Source organism: Dicentrarchus labrax, unplaced genomic scaffold, assembly GCF_905237075.1.
Source record: "Dicentrarchus labrax unplaced genomic scaffold, dlabrax2021, whole genome shotgun sequence".
Taxonomy (NCBI): Eukaryota; Metazoa; Chordata; class Actinopteri; family Moronidae; genus Dicentrarchus; species Dicentrarchus labrax.
The window spans coordinates 13,378,449-13,394,029 of NW_026136720.1; the positions used below are offsets into that span (position 1 = coordinate 13,378,449).

The 15,581-nt window shown below is 41.1% G+C and overlaps 1 protein-coding gene across 2 annotated transcripts in view; it reads right to left on the reverse strand.

Annotated features, from left to right (window-relative positions):
• Positions 1-15,581, reverse strand: part of tmem266 (transmembrane protein 266) — a 28,141-nt gene that overhangs the window by 1,817 nt on the left and 10,743 nt on the right. For both annotated transcript variants that reach the window (XM_051381981.1, XM_051381980.1), the window contains 7 exons: positions 6,728-6,882; positions 4,687-4,760; positions 3,661-3,717; positions 3,377-3,515; positions 2,460-2,575; positions 1,787-1,979; positions 66-128 (listed from right to left, as the gene is read on the reverse strand). In XM_051381981.1, coding sequence (XP_051237941.1) covers positions 66-128; positions 1,787-1,979; positions 2,460-2,575; positions 3,377-3,515; positions 3,661-3,717; positions 4,687-4,760; positions 6,728-6,882 — 797 coding nt within the window. The remainder of the gene's footprint in view (positions 1-65; positions 129-1,786; positions 1,980-2,459; positions 2,576-3,376; positions 3,516-3,660; positions 3,718-4,686; positions 4,761-6,727; positions 6,883-15,581) is intronic.

The following is a 15,581-nucleotide window of genomic DNA, read 5'->3' on the forward strand; positions in this document are numbered from 1 at the left end:
CTTGAAATACATTGGCACTACATGGGCTGCAGAAAAGAGTGAAGCAGGATCTTGCTGATGCTCACCACTGCTTGGCTCACTGTAGTACTGGCTGATGTAGTTGTTCATGTCATCTTGACCGTGGTGATCTGAAGAGAATGTGCCACATAATTGTCTTAGACACAATAAAAGTGAATGAATAAAGTGTGGATTTAGATGTTAATCATACACAGTGTAGAAAAGCTTAAGATCCAACATTAGTTTCAAAGTCCAATCTGTAAACATTAACTTTTTTAATTAATTAGAATCCATGCAACCTGGTTAAAGTTCAATAACAGAAAGCAGTAAAGCACTTTTAACATACTACTCCTTTAATTTAGCATTTATTTAACAAATAAATTGTTACATACTGTTAAATACTGTACATTAATAAATACTCATGTTACTACTACATTATAGTGTGTTATACCAGTTATTACATGTTTTTATACTGATTATATATTGTAAATAGGGGGACTTAAAGTAAAGTGTTACCTATAAAGCTCATGGTAGGCCTACCTATATATAGGGATACAACTAATTCTTATTTAAACGATATAGTTTATTTAATCTGCAAAATGTAATACAAAAAAAAAAAGCCAAAACTGATGCAGAGCCCAAGGTCTGTTATCTTCAAATTGCTTGTTTTGTCTGATCAACAGTCCATTTTTTTTTACTCATTTTACAGTCAAAAACCTTTATAATACAGAAAGTGAAATGAGTAAATGTTTTCTATTTTCGCTTGATAAATAACTTGGTTTGCTACTTCTACCAATAGCTCAATCAATAAATTGTTTTAGCACTACCTGAATGAGCAACACATGGTGTGGATGTGGTTCACAGATCCTAAATCAGTCCAAGTGTTTCTCTTAAGTGCTATCCAAGGTCCCACAGGACTGTCAGATGGCTTATATTCATTTATGTTTGGGTCTCACATATTCATTTTATGACTGTCCCAAGAGGGGCTGCTCATTGTTCAGCCTTAACTGTGACAGGGACCATCTCCAGATGATCAATACAACATGAGTATATAAGGAGCAGCCCCAGTTAAAAGGATGTCTGACCAGAAACACCGTAGCTCAGAAGTATGGCAGGTATGATTTATAGCTTTGATGAAGGAAAAGCCTCAGTGTTTTGAGCCCTGACATCACCTGCACTGACTGCGCTTTGTTGCTTTAAGCCCTATAAGTTATGACCTGTCACTGTGTGAAAGGTTTATTGTCCATCTAGGTGGGGCACCAGAATTTTGATGTGGATTGTGAGACGAATGTTTTTGAGAAGAGGACACCAACACTGTGCCGGTGTGTGATTTAATACGCTATTAATACACTGTCCTACCCTCCAGCACGGAGCTCCAGAGCAATAGGGTTGTTTACTATTTGCAGAGGCTGCTGGTTTGGTGAAATGATTTTTTATTTTTACAAACAAAAAGGTCTCTGAAGCAAGACTAGCCTACAAATGTTACATTCCTTTGAGACATTATGAGTATTGTGTTATTTCTGACGGATCATGCTGCTGCCTAGGATGAGGATGCATTTCTCATGTACTCTTCCTAACAACCCCAAAGACCTGCAACCTTCCAATATGAGCCAACATCTATAACATTTCGGCCATCGCTTGCCTAGAAAGGCTCAAGTAAGTCTCTGCATTCCACCATCACCACTTTGTGTGGGCACGATGTCCCATAGGTAGCACAGCCCCAATTCGCCTTTGTGCACTGAGGTCTTTGATAGCCTGTAATACAATGTTGGGTGTTCCAGACAGTTACCTGCAGGCCCCCCGGGCTCTCTGGCTTTAGATGGCCCGTGATGCTCGGAGACCCCAGGGGCCAGCCCGTCCACTTCCTGGAAACTGCTGCTCTGTTTACCCCACATATGGTGGATCTGCATGGCTGCTTCACGCTCTGCTACCAGATCCAGGTCCTGCTGGGCCAGGTGGGCTCTCAGCTGCCTGATTTCAAACTGAAAGGAAGGAGAGACAAATGGGAGATCTGGAGAAAATTCTTAAAACTTATTGTTTTAGGATTGGCATATGCCAAACAGCACATTTCCAATTTCCCTTATAGCTGCAGTATGACTCTCAGACATACAGTAGACTCTCTCTTCTGGATCGACATCTGAGAAATCTACACTTATGAGGTTAGACTTATTCTTTAGCGGAGTAATATGACTCAACTATCGCTATTAAATTGTGAAGTAGTCAATAGATTTCTTTGAGATAATGCACAGTGCTGGCTATCTGATATGCACAAACTTCTGTAAAAATATATCCAGTGATAAAATGAGATCAATTTTGTAGGCATCTTTTATGCCTTTTTGAGTCCAGATTTAATTAGTTTTTCTTTCATGGCACTTTGCTGCCCTCTGCTGGTTACATGAAGCAATAAAATGTAGACTGTAAGTAGATATATGAGGAGATATGAGACAGAAAAGAGGACATACTGCCTGTTCTTGGCAGATCTGGGTGAGCCGGTCAAGTTGTTCCTCCCTCACCGCTTTGGCCTTCTCATACTGCTGGATCTCCATCTCCATCTCCACCTTCACTTGCAGCACATAGGCTAAAACAATAGGACATAGTAACAACATTAGGAAAACTGTCAACTAAATGCTACATTGACTTCATTAATCTACCTGTCCTCTCCCCAAACATGGATCATTTATTAAATCTCTCTGTAAATATAGATGAAATGATCTGTAAATATCAAGGTCAACCACTGTTATGTTGAAATAAAAACCTGCATATTCTCCACATTTTCTGGCACATGAAAAATGACCTCTGCCAATATACTGTACACAAGGTGGATATAATAACAGCAGAATGGCCCTTTGTGAGGCTTCAGTCATGTTCTTTTTGAGGTTTTTGTCAGACAAGGTGCCCTTTTTAAGCTTTTTAACGATTCGTTTCAGGTTGTGTTGTTCTGTGTTAAATTTAATGGCTTAAAACAACAGCTTTTGGGCAGTTAGAGCAAGAGGTGGCAATAAAGTCCAAACTTGGCTCATACTTACCAGCCATCCCTTTGAACACACTGTACTATATTCAAAAACCACAAGGGGGAGCAGCGTTGTTGAAAAAAGGATTCTTCCCAATAAATAAAAGGCTCTGTATGGTATGGACATACATGATAACACAATTTGCAAGTAGCAGCTGCTGTGTGAGCTTCAAGCCAAAGGTTCATTACGACAGATGATTTCATAACATCGCCCCAGGTGGAAAATAAAGAAAAAAAGTAACTGAGCAAACAACCTCAAGATTGAATGTAGGCGATACCGCAGAGAGTACACTGCAGTATCTATCTCTGTGACCTGACAGTAAAGGACAGGACGCAAGGGACATTAGGCCCAGCCCCTCCCCGCCTCACCATCAATGATCCTCTTGACCCTCCAGATGCGCAGTGTGATGATGAGACCGATAGCGTCCCAGGGGCTGCTGGGGCCGTTGGCCACTGTGGAGGCCACCATGGGGGCCAGAGAAAGGACGATGACAGCTCCATCAAACACCTGAGAAAATACACAAACACAAACACAAACACACACACAGTTACTATTATATCTGTAGCTTACACAGTGGTATGACATTGAGGGAATGACACTGCAGTGAAAGGGGCCCTGGGTAACAGGACTAATGGGACCCGTGGGAGCTTACCTCTACTTTGTTCTCTATGTAATCCCATATCCCCAATACCACGATCCTGAACACCGTCTGGGACAGAGAAGATGGAGAAAGAGAGACACGGTAAGATGGAAGAAAACAATGACAGCCAAACAGTGGGAGGCTGGATGGTGGAGGCAGAGCACACTGGGTAGTAATTCCCAATAAGAAACCAGACAGTCCCAGTAAATCCCATTTGCAGTTGGGATTCAGATTTCTTTCATCCCTCCATTGGTAATTCATCAATGTCATCATATCACAGGCAGCGCCATAGGATTTCATCCAAACAGTTAGAGACACTACAATTATCTTCTTCTGCTGACGTGGCAGGGGTTGCAGAGGCCAAACAACTCCCTTTGTCTCCTATTCTCTTCTGTCATCCCCTAGCCCCCATTCCCATTTCAGATATTCAAGGTTGCAGTGGAGCAGAAACCAGCCTCCCTGCTATTTCTACTCCATCAATGTATCACTGAAGGGTTGCTTTTATTGATACATAAAACTCCAGCGACACAAAACTTAGCAGTGGGGTGGTCAAGTGGGGGAAACTAAGACAAATGTGGCTGGCTGTAAAGAAAATGGTTATCGATACAGCACACCTGCGGCCTCGAAATTATTTAAAACCAGCAGCAGAGAAAAGCTCCATCTGCATTTTAAAGTGTTTGTGCTGCGGATCAATCGAATAACCCGTGAGGGACCAACTGTGCCAGCTTTAACAACAGCAGTTATACAACTTTTTTTCAGAATACTGATGTAGATCTTTGTTGTGTGATTTCGTAGTCAGTTCCATTAAATACACCATTAATGGAGCTGTGCACAGGTTCACCTCTGCTAATCAGAATCTAATCAAGCTGTGACAGAGGGCATAGGGCGTTTCATGCTGTTGTTAGTATTCTAATGAGAATCTGTCGGTGTACTTCACTGGCCCCACATACTGCACAATATAGCACTAATCGACAGGCCGCTGCATCAGCTGTAAGTGAGACTGGTTTTGTGTTGAGCGGGGGGATGATAGAGACTCACCTCCGTGAAGAACACAGAGAGAATAGCCAGGCTAATCCAGTGGATGATGCTGGCAAACTGGAATGCATTATTAACTGTAGGGATACAAGCAGAATAACTGGTTATTGTTAAGGACAGTTTCTGTGACATGAAGTGGTAAAAGATGGAAGCTTAGTATTATTTGTTTTGGTTCCAACAGCTGTTAGAACTGGCAAGGTGCAGCAACGTGGTAAAAAAAGAGCACATTCATGCACACACATACATTAATACACAGAAAGACGCATGAAGCAACATTTTAAACATGAACATGCATGTGTCTGTATCTTCCCGTCTATTCATCAGGCTAATTATGGACAGTCTCAAACAGCGCTCGGCTGTCAACTGAGGCATTTCTCTCCATGGGCCACCTCTCCCCCCATCTGTCTTTGTTTGCCGTGTTCAGTGATCTGTCTATCAGTCCATTCATCTTCCTCCAGTCCTCCCCACACTCATCCAACAGCCAACACTGTATTGCCTGATTTCTTTGTCCGCTAATCTCCCTTCATGCATTTGTCTTACTTTTCCTTTGTCTGTCCCATCTTGACAGTCAGTCAGTCCCCGGGGGAACAGTAGAGGCTTGAATGCATTTGGATACTGCTGGAGTGACATTTCCGCCGTGTGTGTTCTTCACTCAGCCCTGTCACATCAAACAGGTCATAACCCCTGACCTTCCACTTATGATAAATGAGGATGTCTCCACTGTGCCAGATTATGTAAATGAAGGTGATACTGGGGTGACGTGGATCGCAGTGTTATTTTGACTACCTGACATTTTGCATTGACTGTGGAAAATTAATGGGAGGATTATGTTCCCCAGACCATGATTGATCAGAGCCTCAGGTCCAAGGATAGATCTTCAGTGACACTGACTCATTATACAGTAGACTTCTGCACATGCTCGCATACATCTATTTGTGTTCTGTTTGTCCTGAATTATACTATATACTATATATACTATACTATCGTATCGTATCGTGATCGTATTTTACCAACCACCTGTGGGATGGTAGGTACCACCATAGAACATTCACAAACTGCAAATTCAATGATGAAGTAACATGACCATGTAATACACTGTGTTGAGAGATGGGACTCCCATTATTTTATGGTCATTTTCAAAAAGCAAAATGATGCTCAAAATCAAAGAAAGAGTCTAATAACAACAACATTTTTGATGAGGATGCCTATTTGGAAAGACCACAATGTGACATTTTGCAGCTGATAAATTAACTTCTAGGTTCTTTTTGTTGCACAAACTATCTAATAGAGACCTTTTCTAAATTACCTGGAACACAATTTTTATTATGTATTGGCCGACATATACGCCAACACTGATATATCTTGCAAAAAGCCTACATTGGTTGATATATTTGCCTGGCTAATTTATTGGTCTACCTCTAGTGGGTATAGCATTGTACTGTATACTAGCACAGTATAGCATAGTAAGGGTGTGCTTCAGAGTTGACTTTCTATGTTGCAATCATTTGTGAATATTCAAACTGTAAATGTTATCATTGGCTGTAATAAAATAAAGGTGGCTTTCCAGAGAAAGGAGGTGACTGCTGCTGGTTTACAGTATATTGGTAACAAATGTTACCTGTCTTATATTGCCATGTGCAGGTAAATGGTGTCTATCCTTAAGTTAAAAAACACCTTCACCTAAATATCTATACCCACAACAGATTTTTGTCCCACTATTAGAAAATGTTTTTACATTTTTCTGTTTTTCTTTCTTTGCTTTATAGCTTTATGACCACTTCCATTCATCTTGCAGCTCAGTCTAACAAGATGACAAGAATATGATCTATCTGCAGCTTAGTTTTTTGGGCTAATTAAGTGAACTCACTCCTTTTTCTATGCTTCTATTGACCCAATGCCTTTGTATAACAATTCATAAACAATTGTGCTGAGCAGGCCACTATTCTCCCTCGCTAAGAATGCGACCTTAAACAATGAGTGTAACAAACCACCTTTCCAGCGCAATGTCCACAAAACCACATCCTCATTATATTCTACCACTCACACTGCAACAACTTGGAGTCTATGAGCAGCTCCAGCGTCAGCAGCACCACCACCAGAATGACACAGGCCACCAGGAAACAGTTGAAACCCGCCGACAGCAGACAGACCTGCCACAGCGCTGCCCTTCGTCCACAGCATGGCTTCAGCCAGTTTGACCTGACAGGGGAGTAGAGGGGGTGAGCAACAGAGAGGGGGAGAAAAGGCGGTTAGAGGAGCTGTGTGTACAAAGATAAATAGTGGGTCTTGTTGATGTGTTATCTTAAAATGTAATACTGGTACAGAGTGCAGATCTGACAAGCAGAATCCAAGGTCAGATCAATAAAACACAAGAATTGTCAAGATGCACAAATCGTGAGGTGTATTCAACCTTGACTTTGCCCAGTCCTTCTTCTACATATCTTTCTTCAGCAGAGGGCACTATTCTGCATATAAATTTCAGAGCATGCATGCAGAAATTAATTTACACTCTCAAATTTAATGTGAAACATAAATACATGTTCTGCTGGCGCCCAGTTGATCGATTAGAAATCCACAGTGTCATTGCTTCTTTGCCCCTTTCCTCATCTCTTCATGAAACCACTCATTCTGCAACCTTCCGCCTTCCATTAAAGCTCTCCTTTTGTGCATCACCAAGCAGTGTATTCTACTTATTTTAACAGACATTAGCATGTTTGTGTCTATTTTTGGAAACAGATTACATGACATCTGTTGTAATCCACATTCAAGCATTAAATAATTTGTTTTTGTCTCATCAGAACACACCTGTACTGTATATATAGCACTGCCTAAAATATAAGAACATCCATAGAAGAGCTGATAATTGACTCAGTTGGTGTTTTATATGCTATATATTTGTTTAGACATATTACACAACCTTACAGTCAGTGTGGTTGTGGAGAGATTACAGTCTCCTGTGTTTAATTCCTTTCCCAGCTGCTTCACTGGGTGACTGGCAGGGGCACATCTAGAGGGTTGCCACCCCTAAAAAAAGTCTGGCCACCCCAGTTTGGTTTCAAATGCTGTCAAATGTAACACATTAATTTTGAATATTGAATACTATATTATTAAAAATAACATGTTAAAAAACTGAAATGAATGATCTGTTATGGTGTTTTTGAGTTAAAATATCTTAATTTCTGGGATTTTCTTAGCAAATATTGAAATATGTGATTGTTTGTGATTAAATCAGCATATATTTCTGCCACCCCTTAAAGTCTGCATGTCACCCTCTCAATATTTCTCTAGCTCCTCCTCTGGTGGCAGTTTTCTGGGGGACTGTTTTGCTAACAACCAGGACGGTCTTGTTTGAGCTCTGGATGACTGACTGGCTTGCTGGCTGGCTGGCTGACCGTATGATGTAGCTCTCCCGCCATGACAGTGAGGCTGCATGCGCACCATCTGGAGGGTGCAGTTTGATTGCTTAACTGAATAGCAATGCCTTCATCTGATTTTTCCATGACAATGTTTTTACTCTACTATCTGCGTGTCTGGCTGGTTGGTCAGACAGCATGAGAATGAAGGGATAAAGGAGAAATTTGGGTTAGAAATAAAAGACTTAATAATTCCTGATCCCAGAATCTATGTTATACACACTGTCATTCCCAACACTGGTTTAGCTACTGCTTTGTACGTCTTCCTGCACATTGCTATATATTTTTCATTATTGTCGAGTGAGCTGGTGTCCCTTGTGTGCTTGCTCCTTGACCAGTTTCATTGGGCCTGAAGATGTCAGTGTCCATCCCTAATGCCCCCTTCAAGTTCCTCCAATCAAAGAATGTGACTGACTGAGACTCCTGGGGATTTATAGTCAATAAATAATGACAAATCTCCAGGAGGCACACAGGGCTTTCCCTTTTGGTTACAGCTCTGCATTCTACACACACTACTCAGGTGTACTAAAGGTGTAAAAAGAAAAGCGTGTGTGCGTTTCTGGGGTTGCTGTCCCTTCTCTGAACACTGAGAAAGGCAGTATGTTTCTTTAAAAAAAACCGCTATCCGTTGTCACCTGTCCCCCATAGGAGGAAAGCTACAGGCAATGTCTGTCAGAGGACAAGAGAGGATGCAATTTATTCTACTCTCCTCTTGGTTCTGCTCAGAATGAAGGAGGCAAACACTAAGAGAGGAAGCAGGGTGCAGCTGGTTCAAAGGCATTGGGACTCATCCAAAAATGAACTGGAGAGAGAGCCAGAGCAAAAGGAGGGGGAGTTGGAGAAGGAAGTATGAGAAAGAGAGAAAGAAAGAACAGAGGAAAATGCAGATGGAGTTAAAGGATTATTGCAGCTTATTTTAACTTGGGTCTCATCATTCCTATTGATAATATTAGTAGAACTCACCAAGTTAGTTTTTAGGATTTGTGTAAGTGAAACACTGCTTAACAAAAGTCCATTGGGGCATGATATATGAGTGGTCAGACAGGTTTAAAGAAACCTCCAAGTAAGCTAAACTTACTTGGTAGTAGGGCTGCAACCATGATTATTTTTCAATTAATAAATGAATTGTTCAGTCTATAAATTGTCAGAAAATATAATTTCCTGAACCACAAACATCATGTTCTGATGTCTAATTTTATAAGACTCCCTGTCCCAAACCCCGATTTTTACTTCACTATATGACAATGAAAAGCAGCAAATTCTCATATTTGGGAAAATGAAAATGGGGGATGATTGGTATCTTTTACTTGAAAAATTGGCTGCTATGTCCAACGTTCCCAGATCTCAGCAATACATTTGCTTTGTATATTGCCACAATAACAAATGGGAATCATTGCCAACACTATAAAAATAACACCTAAAATGTAGTAAACTAGAGTTAGAGAGGGGATCCTAGTGAGGGGCATCATTTTGCAGTTGCAGCTGAACCTCCGGTGTAGTGCAGCTACACATCCTCTCCATCCTTCACCAAGGTCAGCAGAGAGGCTGGAGCTCGGCCACGCTGTGTCAATGCTCTCCCAGAGGCTAACCGGTGCACTCAGCCCTCTGCAGCAACCCTCTGTATCAGCCAATGCCAACAGATTAGGAGCTCAACACCTGGGGTGACAAAGAGGTGGTGGAGGGTAATGGTATCATTAGCAGATACCATGGAGACTTTCACCGGGACCGATTTGTTCCCAAGGAACAATGTCAAACCCCATCTGCCAGTGGAGGAGAGCCAAGAAAAAGAAACATTTACCTAATGATACGCCTAACACACAGTCACTGGACATTTGTGGACCATTAGTTAAAAGATGGAATGAGCAGAACACACTTGAAGAGACACCTCACTTACCTTCAGGACTGAAAAGCATGATTTAACTCCTACTGTGTGGAATCATAATTCATTCAGACCTCTCCCACAAACCAGCCAGAAAAGGTATTAATTTAATAAACCTGTAAAGAAAAACCCTGTCTGGAAGCAGAGTAAATGGCAGTGATGGATTACTCCAAGCTCAGAAACTTAATTTTAGGGAAATCACTTTAAACCTTGAACGCTGAGGACCTGAAGTATTTATGAGGAAGTGAGGCCGCTTCAGTGGTAGAGCAAGCCAAGGAAGAAAATCATCTCCCTCTCTCTCAGGGTCACGGCAGGTGCGGATCAAATGGGAAATACCTTAAGGGTTGGTCATGCACGCATATGTGGTGGAGGTAAATATCACAAACACTTGTTAAGAACATTGTGCAAGGAGGAAATGAGAAATGCAGGGTGGCAAGTGCTGTGGACAGGTTCATAAAGACATCAACAGGCCAGCGACTGCAGTGGTAACACACTGAGGGAAGATCGAAGTGTGCCCGACTGCAGCGCAGAGTGAGAGGATTAGATCATAAGACTGATCAATAGTGGCCCGAGATGGAAGTGATGGCATGCTGTATATGACACCGGCTGCAGTGGCCGTGGCAGCAGAATGGCCAGACAGGCCAGAGCGGACAAAGACATCAGGCAGAGTGACTGGCACAGAGGAAGGTGTCTGGTCGCTCTGTTGGGGGCCATTCACACAGACAAGACAGAGCTTTGGCTCTAGCCCCAACTAAGTAACTCTCGCTGCGGTGGGGAGCCTATCACAAGGAGCCTCTCTTTCATTATACTGTCTCCCGTAATTGAGACAGGATAAAATACAATGTAAACTCATTATGTACAAGTTAAATGGAAATTAAATCAGAGAGGTGATGCCCTATTTGTGTATGTGTGTGTGTGTGTGTGTGTATGTGTGTGTGAGTTAAGACATGGAGTGAGAGAGAAGGGAAGGGCTGCAAAGGGAAAAGTTAATTCAGAAGTAATGAGTCTGAATCAAGGTATTGATTGTCACACACACACACACACACACACACACACACACACACACACACACACACACACACACACACACACACACACACACACACACACACACAAACTGAAACTGCTACAACACTAACCTCTTTCTCAAAATGTTTGCAAAGTAAAAGCCTAAAATAGCGTTGCTCTGAACAACTTGCACTGCTGTGAAAGGCCTCTAAATAATTGATTGGAACTCTTGATTGACGATTTGATTGCACATTTGCAAAAGAGCAACTTTGCTCAGTGAAAAACTCCAGCACATTAGGGTACAGACCTGTGGCAGCTGCCACACAATTACATTTGCTTCCAAAACAATTAATCATGCTATGAGTCTAAAAAAAACTCTCTACATGGCCAAGACTCAGATCAACATGCCTGGTGGCCATTCATTTATTCAGGCACGCAGAATCTCTGGCAATGTCGCTCATCTACACACACACTCATGCATGTAGATGTAGATGTCAATACGCAAACACACAAACATCTACTTCAAAGTTGTCACTTTACTACAGCAGTTCAACCAAGGAGTGATATTTCCTTTCCTTTATTGGCTTGAATAGGTGTAAGTATAAAGAATTTAACACAGACACATAGATGTAAAGAAAATACATAAAAAATAAATGTAATTTTTGTGTAAATTTTATTATTTATTATTTTATATTTTTTCTTTCTTAAACTATTTCTTTAAATAATCTTCCTAGCCCTTATATTTATCTATGGACTCCTTGGGGGGCATGCAATCATAAGATTTGAAAAAGTATAAACAAAATACTTTTATGTTCATTTTAAAGATTATTTTGACAAACTATGTTTTGTGGCAGACGTGTCAACACTGGGGGAAGGCTTTTGATTTGAAGGTCTAAGGGGCAGTGTCACATACTACTCTGGTAGCATTTTAAAATGATACTACTTGACTCAGGTTCTCTCTCTCTCTCTCTCTCTCTCTCTCTCTGTACTGATAACTATAGCCCTGTGGTTCCTCCAGTATAAACTTCAACCAATTCACACCAATCTGCTGAACTCAGCAGGCTCGGGCAGGGGAAAATGGACCACAACTGGGCACCTGCAGGCTACTCAAAAGCAGAGGTTGGAGGACTTCATCGCATTCAGGCTGTTCAAACTCTGTGTTACACTTGGTCCTTAACTTACTTTATACACTTCAAGAGGCGTTTCATTTAATCCCCAATATATGCAACGTTTTTAATACCTGAGTTCTGTTTCTTGAGAAAGCACAGGTGTGGCATCTGGCTATTGCATGAAAATCAAGACAAATGCCAACATAACAACTGACTAAATCATTTTCTGTGTAACCACTGCTGAGTCATCTGTGTTATCGTAGCCAAAAGAAGTAAAGAAGCCCTGAGAGAGGAAAAGCAGCTAAGCAATAAATATGCTGAATAAAGTGAAGTTATCATAGGTAATCAATTGTACATTTTAGAGCTTCCATGTCTCATAGCTATTAATCTCTTACAGTTTCATGCCTGGGGAATTAGTTGATACTTTAGTGGTAAATTAACAAATCAAATGAAAAGGGCTAATCAATAACATATGCCAATAAAGTAATAAATTAACTTAACTTAACAATTTGCATTTTATATAATTCTGTATAACCAGACCTTTCTACTGGTTTTCAAGTGCAATCAGCTATAATCTCTCCACTCCTTGCATCCCACACCATGGTACAACAGCAGAGGGGACTCGGAGCTGGTCTTCGCCAGAGAAATGGGCCACAGATACTAAGCAAATGGAGATGGATGGGGCTCCATGTGCAGAGCAGCAGACAAGCTGTCCCTGATAAATGGGTTTTCACCAGGACACTTGATCTCTCTCGCTCTCAGCCTAAAAAGCAATCTCACACTTTGCATGTCTGTGAATATTAACAAACCCTCAAACCCTGCACTCAAATGTCATCTATTGTGTCGCACATGGTGCCAGGCAAGAGAGCCAATTTGATGGAGAGGACTGTTCCTCTGTGTGTTTGAAATAGAGTCAGAGGAGGGGGGAAAAAAAAGAAATCCTGCTCTCTTTTCAGACATCCATCAACAGAGAACAGGTATAGTATGGTTCTGGTTCCAAGGCCCCATGAAATATTGCTGCTGCCAAGATTCATACTAGACTCTGGCAAGGTCCCCCAGTGCTATTTTCTTCAGTGTACATTTTTCTAATTATTCCATTTTACTTAAATCTTGAGTATTGTCAACCTAGGTTTGATTATGTGCATGATGACATACTGCTCTATTAATGCATTTTAGTGAGTGAAAAGTCACTAGTAAACTTTATTTCATTAGGAACTCTATAGCACTCTATAATAATTGAGTAATGTAATAAATCTAGGCTGGTCTGAGCACACTTAAGCTTATCTAATATCCAACATTTCAAAAGACTGTATCCGCTAGCAGCTGTGGCTGCCACCACGCAGCATGACACAGGGTTAATCCCACACTACTGTCCAACATGGACAAATATGACATTCATCAAATGGAGCCATTTCCTTGTGATCTGCAGGCGGCAGCTTCGTGAATGAAAGTGTGGAGGAGGGTCGTCTGCTCCATTCCTCCCTCCATCCTTCTCTTTATCCGCCTCCTATCTCCTCCAGTCAAAGCGACAGGTTGACCCATATGAACCATCTGTCATTGATGCCTCACACCTCTCAGTCTGGCCCCTGGAGATCAATGGCATATGCTACAGCGGCTGTGGGAAGCAGGCTGGTGTGGGGATGATAACCCAGGGCAAGCACAGGATGTGCAGCCTGGGGTCCAGAGACTGAGGCCAGGCAGGGAGATGCTCTTCAGGAGCCTGGACTCCAATGAGTCTGGAGGTCATGATAAAAGGTAGAAGAAAATCTCAACGCACCACTTTGCTGCTGCACTCCAGTTCACACATTTTAACTTTAATTGCATTCATATGTACAGTGTAAATATACTGCTTTGTCATTATCTTTGCCGCATCCAAAAACTCCTCCGAGTATGATCTATGGCATATTCTGAAATGACTGTAGAAGGCAAACACAATTACATGAAAATAACCTCTGATTAAAACAGATGAAACAGATGTACCCTCTATTATGTTGCCATAGTTTACTACAGCTTCCAAATTTGAACCCCATTTGAAAATAATTAAAGTACCAAAATATTTTAAATGTCAATTTGTGTATGCTTTTCACACACACAAACAGCTGTTGTCACTTAAACTAATTAGACACATCTATTAAAGGTCGATTAGGCCTATGTGACATTTAGGAGGCTCTACTAGCAGAAATGCAATATAATATTCATAGGTATGTTTTCATTGGTGTGTAATCACCTGAATATAATCTTTATGTTTCTGTTACCTTAGAATGAGCCTTTTATATCTACAGACACCATGGGTCGCCTTCCATGGAGTCCGCCATGTAGAACTACCATGAACACTGGCTCTAGATCGGGCATGGAAATTAGGCATGGATTGCTGCACGGTTGGTTAGGTTGCTACAACTTAGTCAAAATACAGAAACATGACAAAGCAAAAAAAAAAAGAAAAGAAAATCATATAGTATTATCCATCTTACCGAAAAAGTATCAAAAGGCAGAAGTCAAAAAATAAATAAAGACAATAATTAAGGTGGATGTGAAATTACACCACCCCCATCTTGGACTTTCCAGCAAGTTCTTGGAGAAGATGGCGCTGCCAAAATCTATTAATATTTCCATCCAACATACCACTGCTGAGAATCTGCAAGTACTGCATGTGCCCCTTGTAGTCCGCAAGAACATCCACCTCCTACATAATCGCCCACGTCTCCTGATAAAGAGCCATGAAAAGCTCCCATACAAGACTAAATGCGCATCTCTGGTGTGTATTCTTCTGCTCTTTTTCCAAAGCCACATGGAACAAAACAAAACCAAGACCTCATCATCAAAGATTTAAACTCATTTCACAAGTAATGAGCCCTTTTTTCCCCCCATTGCTGACCATTGGTATAAAGCTATTCCTTTGACCATAAACCACATCCAGAGCCAAACAAAAGGAAACTTTACAAACCAAACAACAGTAATTTTTTATGATCAAACAGAAATCAAAAACTTCTCCTCTTCTACCACGAGATAGAGTCACATCCACAAAATGATAACTAAGATATAGAAACATCTCAGGAATGAAAGTCATAGCTTGAGAAAACAAACTGTTGTTCTAATCACCAAAATCAAAGCACAAAGCCACTGCAACACCAGTAGCGAGGCAATAAAAGTTGGTTTACTTTCTTTTACGCTATCATTTACAAAGTGTAAATATATGTATATATATATATATTATTTTGTCAGACCTTAGATAGTCTTGCTTAATTTAAAATATTGCAGCATACAACACATCCCACCTTTGTGTCATTCCTCTGATGTTACACACATGAGTCAGAAAGGCAGTCAGAACCTGTAACGACGAGCTGGCTCGCTGCTTTTTCCAACAAATGTGTGTACGAAACTGTGATGACAGGTATGCCGTGGAATGCCTGTGACCTGAAAATCACGGATTCCAATCTGAAAAGCTCATTGAACATACTATAACTTAGATGGGTGACAGATTGCACACTG